At 43.4% G+C, this 23,941-nt stretch overlaps 1 protein-coding gene across 1 annotated transcript in view; it reads right to left on the minus strand.

The window, feature by feature from the left end:
• The window catches only part of CLCN4 (chloride voltage-gated channel 4), a 42,104-nt gene extending 20,511 nt beyond the window's left edge, over positions 1–21,593 (minus strand). The window contains exons 1-4 of the mRNA XM_054628098.2: positions 21,439–21,593; positions 10,157–10,308; positions 9,701–9,800; positions 3,599–3,786 (exon numbers count right to left, since the gene is read on the minus strand). Coding sequence (XP_054484073.1) covers positions 3,599–3,786; positions 9,701–9,800; positions 10,157–10,300 — 432 coding nt within the window. The 5' untranslated portion in view covers positions 10,301–10,308; positions 21,439–21,593. The remainder of the gene's footprint in view (positions 1–3,598; positions 3,787–9,700; positions 9,801–10,156; positions 10,309–21,438) is intronic.
• Positions 21,594–23,941: the final 2,348 nt, after the last annotated feature.

Raw genomic sequence — 23,941 nt, forward strand, 5'->3', positions numbered from 1 at the left:
TTCTTCTTCTTTTGCATCTCAGAAGTCATAAGAAAACTCTGTCAGCTCGTTACTGCAGTCACACATACACCTACAGTGCTGTGGCAGGACCCCACAAGAGTCTGTATGGCCAGTTCAATCTTATCCCTTGGGACATCTTTCATTGTTACATTTGCCAGATATCTGGCATTCTGCAGGTTCAACTGCAACAGTGTCTAATGATTAATAATATGAAAACCTTTGGGAAGTGAAGTAGCAGTAACTCACTATAGCAAATGGTTCATTTCTCATCCATTACATGCCATTACTAAGGCTCTGAATCAGTGAAACTCTTGAGCATGTACACTGGAGTCAGAGGCTGAAGCAGATCACCAGCAGAGCTGATCCTGCTATGACCTTTCCCATGGCAGCTCAAAAGACTCACCCTGGAAGCAATAGTAATGGAGCAAGAAGGAAAATTGAGCAAAATTTTGTATTTTAGTTTGCAAGACCAAGCAATATTTCAGATCTGGTGTCAGTCCAGTTTAGATACAAATGGAACACAATTGAAAACAACCCTCACAAACTCAGACCACTGAAATAAACCTCATCCCTCAGGATGCTCTCCAACGTGTGGTTGCTGTAGAGGCCCAGAGCCCTGCTCTGACTCCATGGGGATCTCACAGTTTGCAGACTCTCTCCTATGGATGTTACAGCAGGGTGTGTCCTCAGGACTGGCAGGTTCAAGGCTGCAAAACTGAGAAGTGGGTTCCAGGTTTGGAGAGGCTTCCTTGTCCTGCAGCCCTCAGCTTCATGACAGAAAATCCAGAAGCCTTGGGATAGGAATTCAGTCCATTGCTGGATCCAGTGTCACGACCCATGGAAGACATGGGGTCCTTTTCTCTACCCTGGACATGTCTCCAGCCATCAAAACCTCTGTCCTTACACTGGACATGTGGAAGCCATTAAAAACGGGGTCCTCAGCTCCAGTGAAGCTGGACTGGGACCAAACTCAATCTGCAGAACAGGGAAAGTCCAGATCACCAGTGACATCTGATGACCTTTTGATCTGACAGGGAATTTGAGCTTTTGAAACTTCCTCACACCAAAAAACCCTCACACCTCCTCTTCCAAAGTAGTTCAAGAGCAGAAGGGTGAAGGATAATTGGCCGACAAAACACTGATTAGGGAAGAAAACATAGCTTGGTAGGTGTCTAATGGGCTATTATGTTTTCCATAATAATTGATAGCAAGCTTCTGCTTTGGGCTCATTTTATGGGAGCACTAGAATGGAAACATTTTTCAAGGGATGCCATAGGAAAAGTCACAATTCTCCATGAAAATGTATGTACAGGGTTTATCACAGCCATAAATTGGCAAAACCACAAGGAAGAACTGATCTAAATCTCAGTCCTCAAAATGTCAAAGTTAGTTGGCTATGACAGGAAAGAATCACAGTTATACATAAAAAAAGAAGGCATGTCAGACCAGAGTACCTTTAGGGAAACTGCTCCAAATACTTTTTCCCTAAATTGTGCTCCAATGAGCAGTGTTGTTTTATAGGGCTCTTCTGTAAATGTCAGGCACAAAGTGAAACATGGGGAAAAAACCCAGCAAAATTATTCTGAAACTCAGTCAAATTCAGTGTATTTTGATACCTCCTAAAATCCTCTACCTCTACAGGAACCATACAGCACAAAACTTGCCCATATCATAAGCCTTTTGAACAGAGGGCTTTTGAACAAAACTGAATTTTTCCTTTCCAAATTCACATTTTTATTGGGCTTTCCCTGTGATTTCAGTGTAACAGTAACAGACAGATATATTAATAATATTTACAGCCTCCAGCAGACCCTCAGGAACCCACAGATCTTAGAGGCACATTTGTTTTAGGAAAGTAACTAAAACTAAGCCAAGATGAACCTTTTCTTCTTTGTCCTACTGTGACAGTACAGCAGGAGGTGAGGAGCTCAATTTGAACACAAAATGAGTGAAGTTTCACAGTGCTCACCTGGCTGATGACTTTTCTAAAGGCCACAGCACACAACAGTCATGACTGCTGGTTTTGAGAAGCAGAAGAAAGCAATAAATTTTCTCAAGGACATGCATCTTTCCTATATTCCAGCCAAAGTAACAGAATGACAAACACATGGACAGGATTTCCAAATCCCCTAATAATTTTAACAGTATCCTCATTTTTCCCTTCCCATGTTTTGTTTTGGTCTTTGGTTTTTTTGTTTGGTTTGGGGTATTTTTATTTTGTTTGTTTGTTTGTTTGTTTGTTTGTTTGTTTGGAGGTTTTTCTTTTGCTTTGGGTTTGGTTTTTTTTGTTGTTCTCTTACATTACATCAGCCCCATGGTGTAGCTTTATATCAGAGTAATATTTCTTCACTTTCACAACGACACAGCCACCCCAAACATCTGTTAATGAAGACCAGGGTGAATCTAGCAAACCTCTGGCAAATGGAAGCTCAGCACTGTGACTGGCAACCTGGCTGAGAGATTTTTGTCTCTGATCATGTGGTGAGAATATGCAGGGACAGTGAGCACCCCACTGCTTCCCCTGGGGTTAATTAGAACTAGAGAAAATTGAGCTATACATACGCACAGACACTCCCACCTTGTACTTCTTGTCCTGTAAAGCTAAAGCAGCACTGAAAGGAGCATGAATGACACACTTGCCTGGCAATGAAGGTGTCCTTAAACACTGTCTGCAGGACCAGACAACCTCCACACTGGGGGGAAGATCTAAGACAACCATTCCAGATCACCCACCCACTCATCATATTCAGTTTTCATCAAATTCAAGTCAGAAATAAGGAAGAAGGGGGACAATAATTCTGCCAAATATTTGAGTTGTGAAGGGATCAATATTATTCAATACATTAAATAACTTAGGTTGAAAATGAAATGTGTTTTTTGGGGTTTTTTTACAGCTATTATCTGCCAAATGGAGTACAGAAAGACTTCTTTTTATTGTTTTCAAAATGAAACTTTCACCTGTGTTGCTTTGAAACAGCATTCTTTGTATTTAAAATTACTACAATGATTAAAAAAAAAGTGTAAGGGAAAAAAATCTGAAAATATAAGTTTTATCCAACAGCCCTGCAAATCCTTCACTCTGGTGGTCACCCAGGGAGCCCACTCTTTCCCCAGATTTGGTGCTAGCTAAGTCTCTTGATGTGTCATAGAGAGACTGATTGCAAGGGATAAACAAGCAGCTCTTATGCAGCTCCCTGTATCAGAATACATAAAACCCCATCTGCAATCCCAAAAATATCCTCACAAATGTATTTGTCAGTGCTCATCTTTTTTTTTTTTTTTGTCTCATAAAATTATGTTTAAAAGGAAAAAAAGAAAATGCAGCTCAGGTCCCCTGGTGATTATACTATGCATGTTATGAAACACTTTTAGTTTAATACTGATAAAAAGAGAGTGCAATCTCAGTTTTCCAGTTTCCATTGCAATGAAACCACAGGACCTCCTTCAGGTCAAGCAGATATTGCTTGTGGAAATGTCTTTTTTTGCAGTATGCTCAGTTCATTACTTTCCCTCTCAGAGCAGCTCTCTGGAGGGACCATCAGCCAGTATGAAGAAGGGCAGTGCCCGGCCTGCCGTGACCCCCAAGCTCATCCCATACCTCGGACTGGCTTACGAGCAGCTCCGACCATTTCTGCCACTGGGGGCACTTGTCCCTGTCATCGAACGTGGTTTCATTGGAGGTCCAGCAGCACTGCTCATGGCTGTACCAGAAGGCAGACAGGCAGACACCCTCCTTCAGGTCTGTCATCCAATCCACAGCTAAATCTATCACTCCAGCCAATGTGCCTGGGAAAAGAAATGTGGGAAAAGAAATGCTGGCATTAAAAACAATCAAGTTGCAAGGACACTATATCTAATTTTAATAACACAATAAAAGCCATGATTTGGGTAAGCAGGCACAATGTAAGGCTGTGTTCTCACTCTGCAGAGGAGAAGCAGCCTCCCAGCAGCCTCCCAGAACCTGAAGGGGGCTTATCAGAAAGATGGGGACAGATTTTCTATCAGGGCCTCTTGCAGTAGGGCAGGGCTAACAATTTTAAACTAAGAGAGGGTGATTTAGACTAAGTATAAGGAAAAATATTTTTACAACGAGGGTGGTGAAACACTGGAACAGGTTGCCCAGAGAGGTGGATGCCCCATCCCTGGAAGCATTCAAGGTCAGGTTGGACAGGACGGCCTTCAACAGCCCCTTCCAACCCAAACCATTCTCTGCATCAATAAATACAAACATGCCAAAGAACTGGGGGCAATAGCAAGTTTTTCTGACCTTCAATGCTCTCTCCTAAGCTTTTATTTCAAACGTCATTTTCATACTGACTGATGGCCAAAGAGGGGAACTATAACCAAGGCCAGGCCTGCAGCCTCTCCCAGGCAGGTTCCCCATCTGCTGAGATGGGGAGGGAGGACACCGTGCAGGGTCTCTATACACACACCTGGCCACGGTGTGTCTCAACCTCACTGTGTATTTCAGGGGTAAGGGAGGAGAAGGATACCCATGTTTGTGCACAGCTTTACTGGTCCCAGCTCAGCAACCTTTTAGAAGGATGATTTCGTTATACATACAACATAATGCCAAATTCTGACTTATGAACTTAACAGAATGGGGTTTTTGATAAGTGTGTACAGTGATCAGCAATCTGGATATGCAGAATAAAATGATCCTTCAAGTCCTCCGTCCACCACAGCGCTTGTTTCAGCTGCTCCCCGGTAATTACACAGAGCTACAGTGACACCCGCTGGCCACCAGGCACAGACACAGGTGAACTTTGTGTCTACACAGACACAAAGAAAGAAAATTCCTGCTTCTCTAGGTCATTCGCTCATCAGCAATAACAAGCTGCCCCAGCAGCAGCACCCTCAGAGCAGGTGGGTCCCCAGGAATGCAAGAGCAGCAGGAATGGGAGGCTGGGAGCAGCCAGAAGACAGAGAGGCAGACCTATGTTCTGTCCCTATATCCAGACTTTCTGGAAAGAATTAAACCACCAACTGGCAGAAGAGTCATTTAGCATTTTCCAGATCCCTCTCATATGCAATGGAAAGCAGAAGTTATCATTACTTTTACAAATACTCATTAATAAAATTCCAGGAGACTGCTAATTATTTGGAACAGAATTTATCAATGCGTATCAATGTACTGGGGAAAAAATACTTTGTAAAATGCAAAGTGGTTTGGTTTTATGTTTCCAAAATTTATAGATTTGTGTCTCCTGCTAAGAATGCGATTACATGAAGCAGGGGTGGGGGCTGCTCCCTTTCCCCCAGCAGCTGGGGCACACAAGTGGGTCCAAGAGCAGGTTTATTTCATCTGGAAATAAAGTTTTCTGATGTTCATTTCTGTAAAAGAGACAGTGGGGAAAACACATTTCAAATAATTCAAGAACCCCTTTTTTCCCTACAAAGACCATAAAAACCCACGGGTTCTTCTCCCACCTTTAAGAAGGATACTTGCCCCCACACTGGCAAGCAGTGGTGCTCAGGGTAGCAAGGAAGAATTTCTGTTGTATAAAAATAATCTGAAGCACTATACAGATATACTAGACAGGATGACACACACAAAAATAAAGGCTGCTGAAGGGAGTGATGATGTCTTTAACAATTCTTTTCCTTCATTAAGTTCTTGCCTTAATTTGGTTATTCTTTTCCATTTTTCCCAAGTTTCTATGGAAACAATGAACCATCCTGCTAGATGATGATGAATCATTGCATTGCTGGCAACAGCAGCAGGCAAAGCTTCCTGCTTTGCAGTGAGCTCTAAATTCTGCTCCAACTTTCTGAAAGTTTCAGAAACAAGGAATTTTCATCTCTTGGACATGAGCACCAAATGCTGTGCCTCTTGCACCTCTTGATGGATCTTTAACATTCTCTGTAACCTTCAAAGTTTACACTTAACCATATTAAGCTGCATATTAATGCTACCTAGCAAAAGGTGCAAAGGAAGACAGACTTTTGAATATGTTTCCCCAGTAAAGTTAATAACCATACTGGAGAACAAACATTCAGTTCTCTAATATAATAAGCTCACAGGCACCTCAGCACCTAAGACAATGTGCTTAATTATGCAGCTGATCTAATCCCTTTTTCCAAATTCTTAGGGATTGAGGAGGAAAGTGCTTTTTACTACATGCAATTTACTACACTGGCCTTCAAGAGAAGAAATTCCTAAGGAGACCCAGGATAATAATGCAATAGTGAATGCTTCATCACCTATGTGACCAGAGTTAGAAAGTTTTTCAAGTTCTGAGTTTTTGCAACTTTAAGTGAAATTAATGCAAGTGCTAGACAGTTCAGCATCTCAAGTTCAAGCTTTTAATTTCTTGTGCTTATTTTGGCTGCCAAGACTGTAACAGAGCATAAATTTATCTCCCTGCTTTCCCATCAAAGGAGCTGATTTTGTTTCCCCTTCCATGTAACCTCCTGCCTGGATGGAAAATAACGAAGTACTCCAAAGCCAGACAATGCTGAACTTCATTTTAGATATTAGCCTTTTACCTCTCTCCTTTTCCTTCTGTTGATGATGGCAAATTCTTCCTTTACAGTGCCCTAATGAGAATGTTAAAGACTTGCTTTGAAAAGATAGTTTTCCTCATGCACCTGTGTCAGAAAACAGCATCACCCAAGTGGTGCAGCACAGAATTACAAAGGGAATTCTTGCACATCCAGCCTCAGCCTCAGAGCATTTCAGCACTACTATAATGGCACTTTTTGTAACATAGCTTTAGAAAACACAGACACCTGATCATCTATCAAGAGCATATGTTTTCAGTTGGCCAGTAGTAAGGGTTAGGCTTAGGAACAGCCACTGGTCTGCAGGCAGGATGGACCCAGCAAAAATTAAGAGTTCCTTAAAAACAAATGCCTAAAATTTTGGCATCCACATGTAAATTTTTAGGCTCATTCTCCATGCACTGCTTTATATGAGGAAAGCATGGAAACTCTGACTGAGACAGGCCCAGGCAGTGTTCAATATCTTTTCTAGACCATTGTGTGAACAGTCTTCACCTGAACAGTCTTCACCAAACATTTGTGGGTTTTACTGTCCCTTCCCTTTTCTCTGCAATTAGCAGGCTTTGGCTATCAAAGTCTCATTTCCAGGAGCTCCTCAGTGCCCTTCCTGCCATTTGACTGTGTCATTTACCATCATCTCCCTCCAGCCTGATGTTCAAGGTCCTGTGGGTACTTGCCACAGATTGGAGGCAGTGAGTGGCTCTGCTCAGGCTAATTTATGTGTCCACCCTCACACAGAAAACTATGATATGATCCCAGTGGCTGCTGTTACATTCTCAATATACATTGGTGCTATCTGTAACCCTGAAGCTGGCACTGCTGTGAGCAGGAAGCCAGAGCAGAACTCCCTCCAGACATCCCTTTCCCACCTACTCTTTTCTGGGACTAACAAAGGAGGCAGGTTTGATGACAGTCCAAAACCAACAAAATACATAGATAGATAGATAGATAGATAGATAGATAGATAGATAGATAGATAGATAGATGTATGGTATGATATGATATAGGTATCATACTGCCAAATAGGATGATCCTCTCCTTCCTGCCTCCATCAGCAATATTTTGTTTGCTCATGGCTCTGTGGTGACTAGCACTGCTGAGCCCACAAATCAACTGAAAACTAATCTGGCCAAAATCCATTTTTTCTAGCAAGTCAGAACCAATATTCACTCGTCCAAAGCAGCTACACATGCACAGAGCAACAGGGCCCAGGGACAGATGCACTGGAGAACAAGGATTGCTCCTTTTGGCCTTGTTGGATCGTGTTGGCAGTAGTGGTGCAGCCTTTTAGGAGTTCCAAAATCTGAAAGATAAAGTTTACCAAATTGATGGGATTGAGGCTTCTAGATCAGTTAACTCCATTTAAACTCCTGGGCCTGGGTAAATGACCCAAGTGCTTTTGGAAACTTGTGGAAGCCCCTGGCAGCCTCTTGCCAAGAGTCCCATCTTGCTGTCCTCCATGGCCAGCACAGGGACAGCAGGGGCAGAATGCTCCCTGGGACCCTGATGTCCTGAGCACTGCTGCTGCCACTTCTCCCTTTCCCTCCCACTCCTTGCCATGCTTTCTGCTTGCTTCTGGTAATGCCTGGACCCAGCTGCTCAAGGGTTCACCCAGGGTCCATCCACGGAGCCAGGCCGCTCCCCGTGGAGCAGGAGTAGCTTCTGCCTGTTCAGCAGAGCAGGGGTCATGGGGGAGCCAGGCTGGTCCATGCAAGCCCATCTGATCATACAGATGCCACTTTCTTCTCTGAACAAGCAATATTTTACAAAGAGAGGAAAACAACACAAAGTGCCTCTTGACTGCACCACCCTCTCCTCCCTCCCCAAATCTGGTTAAGATACCTGACTAATCTGATTTGATTCTCTGAGGTAAAACATGTTGGTCTGCACCCTTGTTGTTGGAAAGGTTGCAAAAGCTGCCAGATCTCAGTTGTAGCTGACCCTCAACCCCCATTCCCAGGCTGGGCATATCAGTGTTAGGGCTTATCAGAGGACAGTGACTCTGGCTTTTAACAGCCTTGAGGATTTCAGCAAGAGGTTTCATTGCAAATTAGAACTGAATACAACCTTCTGGGATGTTTATACTAAAATGGGAATGTGTGCATGTTTACCACATTCTTTGTGTGAGGGGAGGATTACTGAGGTCACTAGAGCCCTCAAGGGCTTGCTCTAACTTCATTTGCAGGCAGAATTCTTCATCCCAGATGAAACCAACCCTGGCCTTCAGGCAGGACTCAGCAGCCCTGTAGTACACAATCTATCTGACTCTTCCCATCTCACTCTCCCAACCAACTTTATATGGAAACAATTACATGTCTATGAAATCACATAATTTGCCAAACATGTCACTTCAGAAATGTTTTCTCAAGAACTTTACCAGTGCTTCTGAAGCTCCTAACAACTGTAATGGACATATTAACTTGACAGATGCTGAGCAGGAAATTCCCATCACCCCCTGGAAACTGGGAAACTTCACATGGTGCTTTCACCAAGCAGCATGACATAGGAGCACCCTGACATCACTGAAAAAGCATAAAAAATGGCAGCTGTCTGAGCTGGGTCAGAGAAGTGGAGCTTTCCAAGCAGGAAGATGTGCTAAACTGAGGAGAAGACAGGAACAATTGAGGAAGTTAATGAATTTGCCATGTGAGTTTGAGCAGGCTGCTGAATATGTAATATCTGTCTGGCCTGGAAGCAGATCTGAACCCAAGTCTGAATCTGCATTTTGCCTTCATGCATACATAAAGAAGATAACCCAGAGGAAATAGCAGTTTATAAAGCCCCCCTTTGAGTGTCCACAACCAATATTTTCCCCACATCATATTTTTGACTTGCAGAATTAAAGTGATGACAAGAAAAAAAAATCCTAAAATAAAATTGACTTCTGCAAAGCGAAGATTCAGAAAGTCAAAGCAGCCCATTGAGTTATGAAGCACTCAAATGCAGATTTCCCAAAGCAATAGAAAAATCCCTCTGATGGTGAAAACATTTTTTCTAGGTCAGCACTCAAAAGAAGACTTTGCAAGGGGGTATTTTTATTTAGAATCATAACTGCATGAATGCAAAGTTGTCTTTCTAGCTTAAAAACAAAAAACATCAATGAAGAGAGACAATGAAGTACAAAGAGAAGCAGATGGTGGTGCAGCAGCTGGAGTGAGATGCTTCAGGCACAGCTGCAGCACTAACACATACATACCTGCCAGTAGTCCTATGAGAAGCATCACAACCCATCCTGACCAGGCATCCAGCAAACTCTTGATGAACTCCCATATGGATTCTTTACTTTTGCTTGTAATCTGAAATTAAACACACATGTAGATGTGCTGTTGATTCAGGTTGACAGTGTTAGAGTACAAAGTTTAAAATAATTAAACTCCTAAATGGCACATAACATTTCTCTACTCCCTACTTCCTTCAGTCCTAGTAATTTATTCAGAGATGCTCAGCTCATTAAGTTGCAGCAGCCCTTTCATACTTACAAACTCAGGACATCCCATGTCCATATATTTAAAAGTTCTCCTCAACCCATCCCACATCTACATGTTTAGAAGTTCTCCTCAAGTCATGCAAGAAGGTAGGAAGCAGTAACTTTGGAAAACCACTGCTTTTGTCAGTGCCAGGATGGCTGTGGCCCGGGCTGTGACACCGGTACCTTGCGGTGGCGGTCCGTGTCACGCGATTTCTCCCGCAGCCAGTCGATGGTATGGAAATCCTCGTAAGTTCCAACATCAGGAAAAGGCTCATCCAGAAAATCCATCAGGTTGCCTGAACCATTCATGTCTCCTGCATTGACCATATTAGGATCTGTGTGTAGAGGAAAAGCAAGTTTGTCAATAAATTCAAGCAGCTTTGTCAGGCATTTCAGAACCAAGTTTTCTAAATACCTCCACAAGCCAGGAAGTCAAGACAGCATGAGCAGTAGTCCTGGGCAGCACACACAAACTCTTCATATTTGCTTTTAAGAAAGCAGAGGGAGAAATATCTGCCACATATCCTACTAAAGCACAAGAGGAAATAAAAGATACCTGTCCCCAAACTAAAACAAACAGTTAGAAGAGGCATTTGATGGGAACTTGGATGAGAGCACGTTGGAGTATAAGAATGTCTGTTCCAGCAAGGTGGTCTGTTCAGGGACATTGGAATAAGATGGGCAAAGGAGGAGAAACCAGAATCAAGATATGCAAGAGACACAAACCTGACAGAGCAAACATGAAGAACATGAGCAGAAACAGACCTCACCACTCACCCTAATTGGAGAGCTACTGTGTGTGTGCCTCTGGGATACAGGCTCAGCTGCTGGCTCAATCTGCACATAAGAAAGTGGCAGCCAGGTCCAGGAGGGCTCCAGCAGCTGGGCAGGGGTCCTGGGCTGGGACTGGAGGAGGCAGCTGTGCACTTCTACATCACTTAACAAAGTGTTGTTCTAAAGAGCATTAGTCCCACACATCCTAAAAGAGATGCCTGGGAAATAGTGTTTTCCAGGGAATACCTAGGGTTTGTAATTTGAAATGGTATGTCTAAAAAAAATCTATTATCATGGAGTTACAAGGGAAAAACAGGAAAACACCCATAAGAATGGGGATATACACAGACTTTAGGGGTTGTATAGAACAGATCCTGCAGAGCCTGTAGCTCCTTGATTGACACAAGGTAACTTTTGCTGGTCACTGATGAGGCCAGGCCAGCACAGCACCAATGACTGCTGCCCACTTTGTTCCACCAGGTATAGAAATGGGAATTTCACAAGAATTTGAATCTTTGAAACTGTGAGGAAATTTCCTAACTCTGTAATTGGAACAGGCAAAAATGTAGCAGATAAGCTTTTAGTGGACTGTCCTGATACTCTGTTCAGCTGTCTTTACTTGGTGTCTTTTTTCTTCCCCTCTCCTCATTTTCATCTGTCTTACTTGAAATCCCACTGGGTAATTTTTTTGCCTTAGTGGGGACTTCAGCAATGTAATAAGTATGAATACTCAGCTTTGTCAGTCTCTGCTCTCCACTGTGTAGGGTTTTTGGGTGACACAGACAATGTGCTGAGCACAAGCAGCTGAGAAAAGCATTATCTTACAGGCAACCAGCAGGTCACCATTATACCATTAAGAGAAGCCTTTCAAATGCAGAAATCAAGTAATCTCCAAGCACCACGGCTTGGAGATGTGTTTGTCTGAAAGAGAATCATAGTGAATCACAGCCTGGGGAAGGAAACTCAATGCAGAGCAGGTGTCCCATGCAGCACTGCAGAGCACAAATAAGCTGCCACAAAGTTTGGGTGATTTAAAAAGCAGAAGTTAAGAAGAGCAGCAATGGAGAGCAGCAATCCTTCGCCAAGCAGGTGAGAGCACGATCCCACGGTGGCTGAGTGAAATGGGAATCTGAAGGGGGATGAGTGCCTGACTACAGGAGCTGAAGCTGCAGGGGGATGCTGAGCCCAGTGTCTCCCACGAGGACTGGAAAGTGAAGCTGAAATGAGGTGAAAGGATTAGACCATGCTATTACTTTTAGCATTGTGATACTTTGCAGATCATTTGCTTCACCCAGTTCTTCCTGTTATAGATGGATGAGATGATTGGCTCTTGCAATTAAAAGATAACTATTGTGTGAATATTAAGAAAAGCTTTAGTGCTGCATAGTTATGTTATTGTAGTTTAGATGTCCTCTGTTCTCCCCATGGTTCCTTTTCCCTGCTGTATTGCTGCCATCAGACAGCCGGGGCTGTCCAGCACAGGTACAAAGGAGCTGCACAGGTGTCCCCTGCATGGGGCAGCTGGGAATGGAAAAGCTTGGGGGTGCTCAGGGGGTGCAGCATGGCAACACCTGACCTCCAATCAGGTCACAAGAAAGCAGTCTGCACTGATAAATGGCAAAGAAGAGCTGACTGACAGACTTTGGGAGGGGCCAGGGCTGGCTGGTGCAACCCCCAGGGGTATAAAGGACTGAGCATCCATCTTGAACATGAACCAGATGCGTGGTGTGCACAAGGGGTAGTTCCCAGCACTGCAGCTTTTTCCTTATGTAGTCCTTTGTGGTATTTTTGTTAAGGTTTAATAAAGCTTTTTAGATTTTCCAAGTGAGCAGTTGTTTCTCACATTTCCATACAGCAAAGAAGGACCTGTAAAGAACGTGCAGCTCAGACTGTCTGCCTGCACAAGGCAGCACCCTCTGCTAAATAAACAAACTTCTGGAAACTGAAAGCATTGGCAAGTTTTCCTTCATACCACAAGAAAATTACCCATCATGCTAGTTATATCATGTAAAAAATAGCTTTTTAAGTATATTGTCAATGCCCAGCACATGACAGTATTGTGATGGATAATACCAGGCCAGGCCACAAGTATGTAGGATAATTACAATCTCAGTCTGAATCTATCCCAAAAATACGTGCTACACAACATGTCCAAGGAGAGGAAAAATGTGCTAGAAACCACAGGGCCATGGAAGACTAAGAAAACAAACAAACTTTGAACTCAAGGTACCACACCAGTACCTGGGAATTGCAGTGAACTGGATGATTGCCAGCCTAAAGTTCACTTCAGGTACTAGGCTTTTGAAAGCAGAGATGTGATATCAGATTATGCAAAACAAATTTTAGTAAATAAAACCTAGCTACAGCACTTTTGAACTGAGTACTACAGAGTTTCCATCTTATATCCTATCACCAAGCACTATAAGTATCCCTTTCTTTCTCTTTTATTTTGCATTTATTTCTCTCATTTTACCTTGGCATCTGTAATAATTTACAAGGTTTATTTCAGGATGAGCTAACTTGCCCTCTGAGTGAAGCTTGCAGAGATGATCTCAGTTCTGTCAGCAGAACTGGAGCCTTACAGCAATCAATCAGTTACAGATATTTTAATACACATAAATTAAGGGCAAATTAACCTCATCCAAACATGAATTATAGCCAGGAGTACTGCAGCAATACACCCCAATGATGGCAAAAGCATGAACAGCCATGGTGCTGGTTGTCTCATCTGGCATGAGAAATCTGCACTATAGCCAGGACACTAAAACCTAGACTCCTTTCACAGCTGATGACAGGAAATGAACTATTTACATTAGAATGAAAGAGGTGCCTTCCCAGAAGGGATAATTCCTGTTTATTGATCAGAAAGAGATGTCAAAGGTAGACATCTTCTAATCTGGTCTAATGAGTGCAACACTACCAGTTCAAAAGAAAGCATTGCAATACCATGACATGCAGAATCAGTTACAAATGCAGCTCCTCAGACCTGAGCATCTGAGAGATTTGGATGCTCTGACAGAGCTTATTGTACACAATGAAAGGTGTTCAGTCTTTCTGAGGAATTGTCTAACATTTGTATTTTGTCCTTTCACTGTTCCATGAGTTAGACAACCTTGCTGTCCTTTCCACTACATTTGCAGATGCTGATGCAACATAATTTGTGCAAGGGCTGCTTCCTGCCTAGTCTTTTCCTAATAATTTCTGGCATTTCACCAGCTTTTCCTAGGCAGACATCCAACACTAAGCAATCTGCTGTGACTCCTTGAGAGACAGTGGCCAGTTTGGAGCCCATCATTCTGTAATCTCTTAGGGACATTTTCCCCTTTATCCACTTTGAATTCCATCAGCCATTTTATTCCCTACAATACAGTGGAGAGCCTTAGCAGTGAGCACTCATTTTTAATAACTAGCTTACAGTATCTACAACTGAACACTGTGTGTCAACAGTCTGCTTTAATAATTGCAAACAAGTTCTTTCTAGAAACTGAACTAGAAAACAAAGAAACCTGACTGAACCACAGTCTCTGGAACTCACAGGGTTCTGATTAGCAGACTTCCCTGGATTTAGACCCATGCCAGACTACTGTGATCCTGTAGATGCAGCAGTCCTGGCAGGGACTGAGTCACAAATCAAAAAAGGCCACAGCGCTGGACTGACAATTGTGCCTCCTGATAGAGATTTTCCTGGCTGCCACATAACCTTAGACATCTTCCAGAAATCTTGGGCCAGATCAACCTGATGGTCAGTCCCTGACCTCCCAGCCAGCTGTGCTTGGTGCACAGAACTCTGAAGCCAGAATGAGTTAGTTACCCTACAAATATCAGAGGAGCTGTATGAGAGCAAGCTGGAAGTAAGGGTCCAAATATCAGCCTGTTAAGCTTTATGACTGTGGGAAACCAGATCATTTTTGAACACTTAAAGAAAGCAGAGATTCATGCAAACAAACTAGAAAAGCCAGGGTGCAAACACAGGGAGCTGCTGATGGACCAGAACACACCAACAAGCACAGCTGGTACTACATAGACACAAGATCTCGTTACATTTACTCCCTTTTTGTTATTTTCTAAAGAAGCAAAAGGTAGTAGTATTATCATATTTAGGATCACTTTTTTCTCTGCAAGTCTCACAGTGAGTAAACTCTTCACTTGACTTTGATCAGTTTGTTGCTAAGTTTTAGAGAAGAGCAATAAATCACATTTACAGTGAAAATGCTGACAAACTCAGCTTTAGAGCACTGTTACAGCACGTGCAAACGTAAAGCCACAGCTAGAAGAGCTCTATCAGTGAACTGACATTCTAGGTAGTATGCTGACTGACTGATCAGACATGAAATGTATCTGACATGGCAAGCACAGACCAAAACATCCCATGGTTCAAAGAGGCTGAAAAGTATCCTGATGGAAAACAATGAGCTGAACACTCATCAAAGGAAAACTCTTGGCCCTGGCCTATTGCTCCTAGACATGCTAGTTCCATGCTATGTTCTCCTCATCCTGTTTTCTGTTTTAATTGGATACATTGCACTGAGGCAGGCAGTATGATTTTTAATGCAATTCCAACAAGTTTCAAGTTACTTTCAACAGATCACAGTTACTGAATTACTTCAACACTTCAAATGTTTCTAGCAGACAAACGTTCACCTACATGCTTTGCTGTTTTCCTTGAAGTGGGGGGATGCTATGTGACACAGACAGGATGCAGGCAGCAAAGGATACCTCTCTTCTGCTGTGGCATAAGGAATAAGTGAGCCTTGCAAGGGGCTGGGAAAAGAAAGCAAAAGCCTAAATGCCAATTGCAAGTTTCTCAATTCACATTTGGAGTGTCTTTCTAAGGGTGTTCAAAGCATCACCTGTTCCATCTCTAACAAATGTCTCATGTGTTAGCCAACACACCAAAGGAGATCACGGTGTGCCTCAGGGCTTCTCTATGCTCTAGTACCAACACATCCACTGTGACAAAACAGAGGAGATCCCACTCCAGACACAAAGATTTCCAATCCTGACTCCACCAGAGCTGAGCCCACCACTCACCTGAATTGCTGCTCAGATGAGATGTGTCCATGTGCATGACATGGCAGCAGTTACTGCAATAATGAAGGGTTGTGGGGGCTGTGAAAGTCCCTGGGATTCATTTTCTGTAGTAGTCAGTAATGAACAATGCAATTTTATTGGCAATCCTCACATTGGCAGTCCCTTTGCACAGGCAGGTGGTTTGCCACTCTGTGTCCCTAATATTTGTGTTGACTGTTGCAAGGACCAAGAGTGGTGGCCCAGCCTCATGGCCTTATCTGCTCAAAGGGATCTGTCAGGCAAAGGCATCTCCTCCTGAGAGCTGGGTGCTCTGCCAGCATCCATCCATCCCCACTCCCAAGGAATTCAGACCCATCACAGAGGTGGACACAGAGCACTCTCCTCACAGGGCCTGAGTCCAGGCAAACAGGCCAGTGCTGCCTGCAGAGTGAGCTGAGTCACAGAACCAGGGAATGCTCAGGTTGCAAGGGTTCAGAAGGAGCCCTAAGAGAGTAAGGCTGAGGGAGAAAGTTCCTAGAGCTGAGCACAGTTACACCACAGGTCTCCAGCACCACCTGGCCAGAGAAAATGGGCCTGACAGCTGAGGAGGCAGTGAGCAAGATTATTAACAGGGTCACCATGAAAGGCATACATGAAAAGTACATGATTATGTCTTTTGTGGAGGGGTCAGAGACTGAGCTCTGCTTAGTCGAGAAGAGACCAAGGAAGGCCAAGGTGGTGTGGATGTAATTCCCCTTCCACCACCTGCCAGGTAGAAGATGATTTAGAAATGGCAATGTGTGATATAGGAGACAGGGAAACAGTTATCAAATATTCTTCTCAACAAGAAGATGCTGTGAGGTGGTGATTTTACAAAGAAGTTTTCAGCTAAAGCAAGCAGACTGAATCCCCAGCAAGTTAAATGGGTAATTTTCTATAGGTTGAAAAATATTTACAGGCAATTTAAGATTATTCAATTTAGAAGCTTCAGACTGAACAAGCCAAACAAGTTATTGACCTTCTGTCTTAATGATGAAGTATATAAAAAGGTGTTAAAATGGCCTTGAACCAGAGTAATCAAGTTCAGACTCCTGGAAAAAGCAGAAAATGCTGAATCCATTTACAGCCTCTTTTTTGGAACATAATATGGGAAAAAATCCCTATAAATTGAGAAAATATAGAGGAAAGACAAGATTTTTAAATTGGCAAATGCCTTTCCTACAATTCAGGGACTAATTGCACAGCCTCCAAACACAAGTAAATAGCTCTGCAAACCCTCAGTTTCTCACCACACTAGCACAGGCAGGCTGCAGTATCAGAAACAGTACAGTCAAATATTGCAGTGTTTTATTGTATGGCCCCACCACCACATATTGTGGAGTTTCCAGCTATGATAGTGTGGTCAAGTTAAATACAGTCACATCTTTGATGTGCAGCTTTACCCTGAATAACCTCCATGGAAAAAATTACGAAGCCACAGCAGAGCTCAGAAAACACAGGGCACCAGATCACAGGGGAGAGGGCCTTGGAGAGAAGGGAAAGGCAGGAGGGAACGTTTGGGATAAAGGGCAGAAAACTGAGGCACTCCTCTGACCAAAGCACAGCCTTCAGCTGCCCCCCTCAGCCACCAGCAGAGAACAGAGCACAAGCAAAGGGAGGCTCAGGGTGACATGGGTGGGAGCTGATATCCAGCCACCAGGGCTTCCCAGCCTTCCCTCACAGCCAAACTCCCTCTTCTCCTTTTCTCCTCGATTCTCTTCCTCTGAGGGGTAAACCACACCCCAACATCCCACCCCCTGCTCCTTCCCACGATGCCTATCCCTCTAGAAAACAATTTCTTTTGGTATGAAATACCATGTGCCTGCTCCCCCTTTAAGTTTTCTTGGAAAGTCTGAGCAAAATTAGTTCAGCTGCTCAGTTATGTCAGAAAAGGGGGAAAAAATCCCAGCTCTTTCCCTGCAAGGTCCAAATGGAATTTTTGCCAAAACTGGCTCTATATAAAAAAATGTTAAACTCACATCTCTGTTTCCAGTGAGTCTTAAAGGTCCCTCCAATAAATTTACTTGTTAGTGCAGATGTTGAGGCTGTGGAAAAAGCAGGAGGGAAGCATCACTGCCTCTGGAATACTCATCTGCAGTTTTGAAACTGAGCTGAAACATCTCTATTAAAGGATGCTCCGCTGCTAACAGCCCAGAAGTTTGGGCAGATGAGCCTCATTAACTGTATCAACCCCACACCCCCTTACTTCTTGAAGAAAACAAGATATGATTAGGTAAAACACTGGAAGCCTTCAACTTCTGGGTAAGAAACTACATTTCAGGAGAGAGGACACCCTGGAAACCAGCCCTAACAGTATAGGAGCATGTATGGTTTCTATTCTTGGTTTCCCTCAAGTCCCCTTCACAAAAAAGAGGGAGAATTTCCCTTCTGAATCCATGGTTTTTACTGCCACAGAGCTCTAATCCACCTCTGAAGAGTCAGGGGTGTTACAGGGTTTTCCTCTTCATGTCAGACACAGCTGAGCTTTGCAGCACCAGATTTCCAGTGCTGCTCTTTGCCTCTTCGTTCAGAAAATTTTAAGATTAAGGGGGAAAACCAGGTTTGGAACTGCAAAAAGAAAAATTGAATGTGTTCAGAGAGAGCAGATTTGCACTGTCAGGAGGGAGGTGCCCTGGTACACAGTTACTCCTAACCTCTCTTTCCTGAAATGGGATGCTCAATGGCATTCAATGCATCTCTCACTGAAAACCTTTTTGAGCCTTCTGCTTGAAATAAAACTGATAAACCCACATTGGGAAAGCCATTCATCTGTTCTAGCATGTCACTTGTTGTGATTTGGGCAGAGGCTGTGAGTCATTTTTACACAGGACGGTGGGTGATGTTTTCCTGCTCACAGAGCACTGGCTTTCACTGCTGCCCTTGATGCCTATGGGCTGCACAGCTACAGACAAATTATTTCATTCCCTAAGAGCAAGCTTCTGCAAGATGGGGAGACCCTTTCCTTGGGCTGATGCTTAAGAGCAACATGTTCAAAGTGTTCTAGGATCAGCACCCTCATGTAACCCTGCCAGAATAGTCTCTTCTTTGACATTAATAATCATGTGTGAATTTTTTAGTTTTGCCAGGCTAGAGATATAGAAAGCTGAAAAAAAACCAACACCTGGTGTGTATGTATGCACACACAAAAAATGAATTAAGACACTTTCTCTACAACTTCTCACAAAGAAGAAAAATTAACAAACACCCCACACCCCTGTTGGGTACCCTGAAAGCTGCAGAGTGGTGGCAAAAGCAGCCAGGAAAAGCACTGGGACCTCTGGGCACCACAACCCTTTTGAGAGCACCATGCTGAGCTAGGAGCTGTTCAGGCCTGAGAGAGGCTGAACATGACACAACACCAAACTTCAGCACAAGCAAGGTGCCTCTAGGCTGTGGAGGAGCCTGGGGCTGGGAGCATCCCCTTTTCCCTGCTATAGCACCTGGCTACAGTCACAATCCTGCTCACTTTGCTCCCCAGGTCAGCAAACCACAGTTTCATGATGAAGCAGTTCCCAGCCCCAGAGGTTACAGTGCTCCAGAGGAGCCTGTTCTGTTCAGGCAGATAGGAAGTTCTCTAACCCTGGGTCAACACTCTCCACCTCCTCCTCCTCTGGTCCCTGTTTAAAAGCTTCCAGCCACTACCTTTGAAAAGGTACAAGGGGTGTAAGAGAGGCCCCTATGGGCACAGGGGCTGAGCACTCTTGCAGCCATGTGCTGGAGCCCTGGCATGACACCCCAGTGCTGCCAGGGAGAGCCCCTGCCAGCTGAGGATGACCCCTGGATCCCTCTTCTATGCTAAGCAACTCTTAGAGCACTTAAATCCTTGATTTCCAAAGGCCTGCAGCACACATACCAGGCTGGTGCCCTTCTTCCTGCACAGAAGATGTCTGACTCAAACTGGGGGAGCAGGAGATCCCCTGCCTGGCACACATTTCCACAGGATCCAGGGGAGGGGGGAACCCCTCACACCTGTAGAACCCGAGCGTGGCAGCCCTGCTGTGCTCCTTGCACAGGCAAAGAGCCAAGCCCCAGTGATCCTGGTGGGCAAGGGCACAGCCTGGCTCACAGCCAGGGCTGGAGAGAACTGAGCCAGCCTGGACTCCAGAGGGATCCAAGGAGAAGAAACCCAGCATTGGCACTGACAGGATGCAATTTCCCCCCCGCCCCCATCACCTCATGCAGCAACAGGTTTGTATTTCTATTGCTTTAGAGGCTCAGCCTTGAAAAGACAGGAGAGGTTCTGTTGGAGAAAAATAAAATTGGAATTTATTTTTCTTTTTAGTTTGGAAAAAACATTGTAATTTTGTACTTCAATAATTCATTATCTACTTTTCACTCCCACCACACCTTATTTTCTGATCCTGACACAACTGCATACCTGATCCCTGGAACCCAGAATTCACCCCTCCCTAGGATGTACAATCTGCTTCAGCACAGGCGATCCAAAATATCCCCCCTTAATGTATGGGTGAGAACACAGAGATTCTAGGCATGCCAAATTTTCACATTTTTCCAATAGTGGGAACAAATTATTTGAACAAAGAACAGGATTTGGAAGAATAAAAAAAAACTTCCTGTAGAGCAGGAGTAAAAAGTCACCTGACTCTCTGCCTGATGAAGCTGCAGCTTAGTCATCCTCGGTTCTCTGGCAAAGGCACAGAATTATTTATCACAATTCTTTAAAAAATATATAATTTTATTTTCTGACTAGTATTAGCTCAAAATTAGTTTCTCACACCGTAACATTTGTAATAGAATAAAGCTTCTAAACAATTAAAAATTTTAAAACACTAAAATATACTTTAAAAGCTATACAGAAAAAAGCCCCACAGGAGAGTCACCATTTTTTTCCTTTACAGATATATATTCATGTATTTGTACAGAGCACATAATTAAATACCCACACCAGGAAAACAGACTCTGGACTTTGCTTCCACAAATATTTCCAAAAGCACAATTTGCCTGGGATTTTTCAGCCTTTTGGTGATCGGCATTTTGCAAAGGAGCAAAAAATCTGCTTGTTGTCTCCTACGTTCTTTTTGGAAAAGGATTTTTCACATTTATATAGGGCAAGGAAAAACTGACCTTTTACTACAGCAAATTATGCAGGAAACCTGTCGGACTAGGTGCTTTGAAACCACATCAGCAAAAATTAACAATAAAGGAAAAGCCTCTTTTCCCACATACACCTCTTAACCCCTCAAGCAAGTTAATCCTCATTCCTTTATAAGCTTAGACACAACAGCAACTTCCTTTAAGCATCCAGGGAAAAAAAAAAAGGCAGGGGATGCAAGCAGAACACTATTGCTGCTCTCTTTGCACGACTGAATGATGATGGCTGCTCACGTAAATACAGAATTCCGCAGACACCCGAAGGAGCCATCGGAAAGTACAGGGAACAAAGGGCCTCCTTTAGCTATAAAGCTCCATCTGGCAGCATTTTTACAGAAGATGCCAGCCGGGAGATCAGCACAGAGCCAGCAGGCAGCCTCTGCACCTGCAAACCCTCTGCTTGCAGAGGAAATGTGCTGCTTCATTTTCCAGCACAAAGTCTGCCCGACGGAGCCGGGGCTCTACGACTGCAGCACAAGAGCAACTGGCAAATTATTTTTTTTTTTTTTTCGAAGAATTATGTTGCTTACCTGCAATGCAACATCATTTAGGCCAATCCCAGTGATTTTAATAGCATCCTTCCTCGGGTGGTATGGCTGCAGCAGCAGTGATGTCATGGGGAGGAAGCAGTAACAATCATGTGACTGCATCCTCCGTCTATAGGATATGGGCTCAGGCACACGCACCAGCTGCAATCCTGCGGGATTAGACCGCAAGCCTCTTTACCCTGCCCCGCCTGCTCCTCACCACTGGGACACTCCCTAACCTCAGCTAATCAGGCCTTCTGTGCATTTTTTATGCAACAGCACGACATTCAGGTTTTTCACGAGGTAAAAGCATAGGAAGTATGCTGTGTGCATGCCAGCAAGTATTCCTGGTGACTCGGCAGGCCAGGTTGCTGCTCTGTGAAATATGTAACACAGCAGCTTGGAAATGAGGCAAACTGCAATTTCACCATCCCTTGCATTTTTCTGGCACTGCGTTTATTTCAAGTTTATCCAAACTGACTTCCCTCCATCTTCTGTGTCAAATTCATGCTTTGCAAGCCTCCCTCAAAGGTTTCATCCTTGTTACCTTCACTTCTTAATTCTTCCCATCATCCATCCATCCATCCATCCATCCATCCATCCATCCATCCATCCATCCATCCATCCATCCATCCATCCATCCATCCACTTCTGCCTTTTCTTAATGCAACTGTCACGGCTTGAAAGATCCTCTCCTATATGCCAGGCTACTTTTCCTTTCCAAAACATCTGCTTAAGCTTCCCCAAATATTGAAAACCCAGAACTTCCTAAAATACTTTTTTGAAAAGGTAATTAGCCTTTCACATTTTGGTTAACTGTGTATAGCATCTCAACTGTAATCTTGGGGGTTTTGTTTTTGGGGTTTTTTCGTTGTTGTTGTGGTTGGTTTTGCGGGGTTTTGTGTTTTTTGAGAGGCAAGGAGAGTGTTTAAGAATTTTATCATACTCAGCAATTTATTTGATTTCTACAAGAAGGTAAGAATTGCCAAAGTTCTAACTGCACAGATTTTGTACACGCCACTAGGGCTGTATTCTGCAAGGCAGAGGTTGTAACTGTTCTTTCTGAAGACCCTGTACATGTTTGTACATGTGCAGTGTGTTCTATTTCAGGACATGCCCCTTACTGCTTACCTTTCCGTATTTGGATATTGTGCAGGCTGGTTTTACCCCTACAGGGAACCAGGCAGGGGCTTTGTGTTTCCAAGCAGATGCAACAGCTGAGTAGAAGGAGGTCTTGCACAAGCACCCATGAAAATACCCACAGGTGACTGAAGGCACATAAGTGACTTCCACTCACTTCAAAGTCCAAGGAATTCAGTTCTGGAAGACCTTTTTGTCCCAGTGTGCTTGAGCAGTAATTTATGGATGTGCCAGATATTTCTGATAGGAACTCCCCATGCAAAGCCACACACTGGATTTTACTGAGAAATATGAACACTTAGCTTGTTTTACCTGAAGTTCCCACACCTTTTCTGGAGCAAGAATCATGCCTTTAGAGAAGAGGTTTGATTCTGCCCTTCACACACAGCACTGCAGATCATTATCCTCTAGCACTCATAGATCAGTAACAGCCTCAGGCCTTCATAACCATGTCAGTGCAATGTGGAAAAGTTATACAAGTGCCAGCTTCCTGCCAGCATCTATTCTTTGTGTCCATTAAAATCAGTATTAATAGGTCAATTGAATTTGTGAAGGAAGCTAAACACTGAGCACTTGATTTATTTGCTTGATAATACAACTGTAATTTCCTTCAATCAGTTTATGAGAGGAAAATATGGAAAACAGGAAGCAGGAAGTAGCATTTTCTTGGTGAAATATCTACACCTGGGAACTTCCATGCCAAAGACACACACTTGAACACAAACACTTTGCCCTAGACAAAGAATAGTAATTTTGTGTGCTTAAAAAGTGAGAGTGTTAGGGTCTCAATCCTACATTTTTTTTCCTGGACAGACTTTCCTAAATTAATTTCCTGGTTTTATCTTGTCTATTACCAGCTGACCTCATTAAATATCCTACTGCAAGAACATTTTTAGTTGGATGGTCAAACTGCAGACAAACTAAAGGGACAGAATACCTGATTCTCTGCTGAAAATACAATAGATACCTATGCTCAAATATTAGAGATTTTCAGAAATTATAAGGAACCAGAACCAGCTCCTAAGAAGCTCCAAAATCCAAGAATATGGAGATTTTCCAAGGGCAAGCAAATGATTTAACTGACATTTACAGATTCCAAAACCAAATCAACTTTACTCCTTGGTATTTTCTTCCAATGCTACTCAATCGAGTGATCTCAGAGAAAAAAATACATTCTTCACATGATGTTTTAGACAAAGCTATTCTTGCTTTTGTTAGCCTGCAGTTTCTTCAGTCTCTCTGCAAATGCTTTTTCCTCTCAAAGATGTACAACACTATAGCCACAAAGAGTCAAAACAAGCTGTGATGGGCCCTCTTCTCCAAAAACCAAAAGACTGAGTTCATCTAACTCATTAAAAAATTATTC

Source organism: Agelaius phoeniceus, chromosome 2, assembly GCF_051311805.1.
Source record: "Agelaius phoeniceus isolate bAgePho1 chromosome 2, bAgePho1.hap1, whole genome shotgun sequence".
Lineage (NCBI taxonomy): Eukaryota > Metazoa > Chordata > Aves > Passeriformes > Icteridae > Agelaius > Agelaius phoeniceus.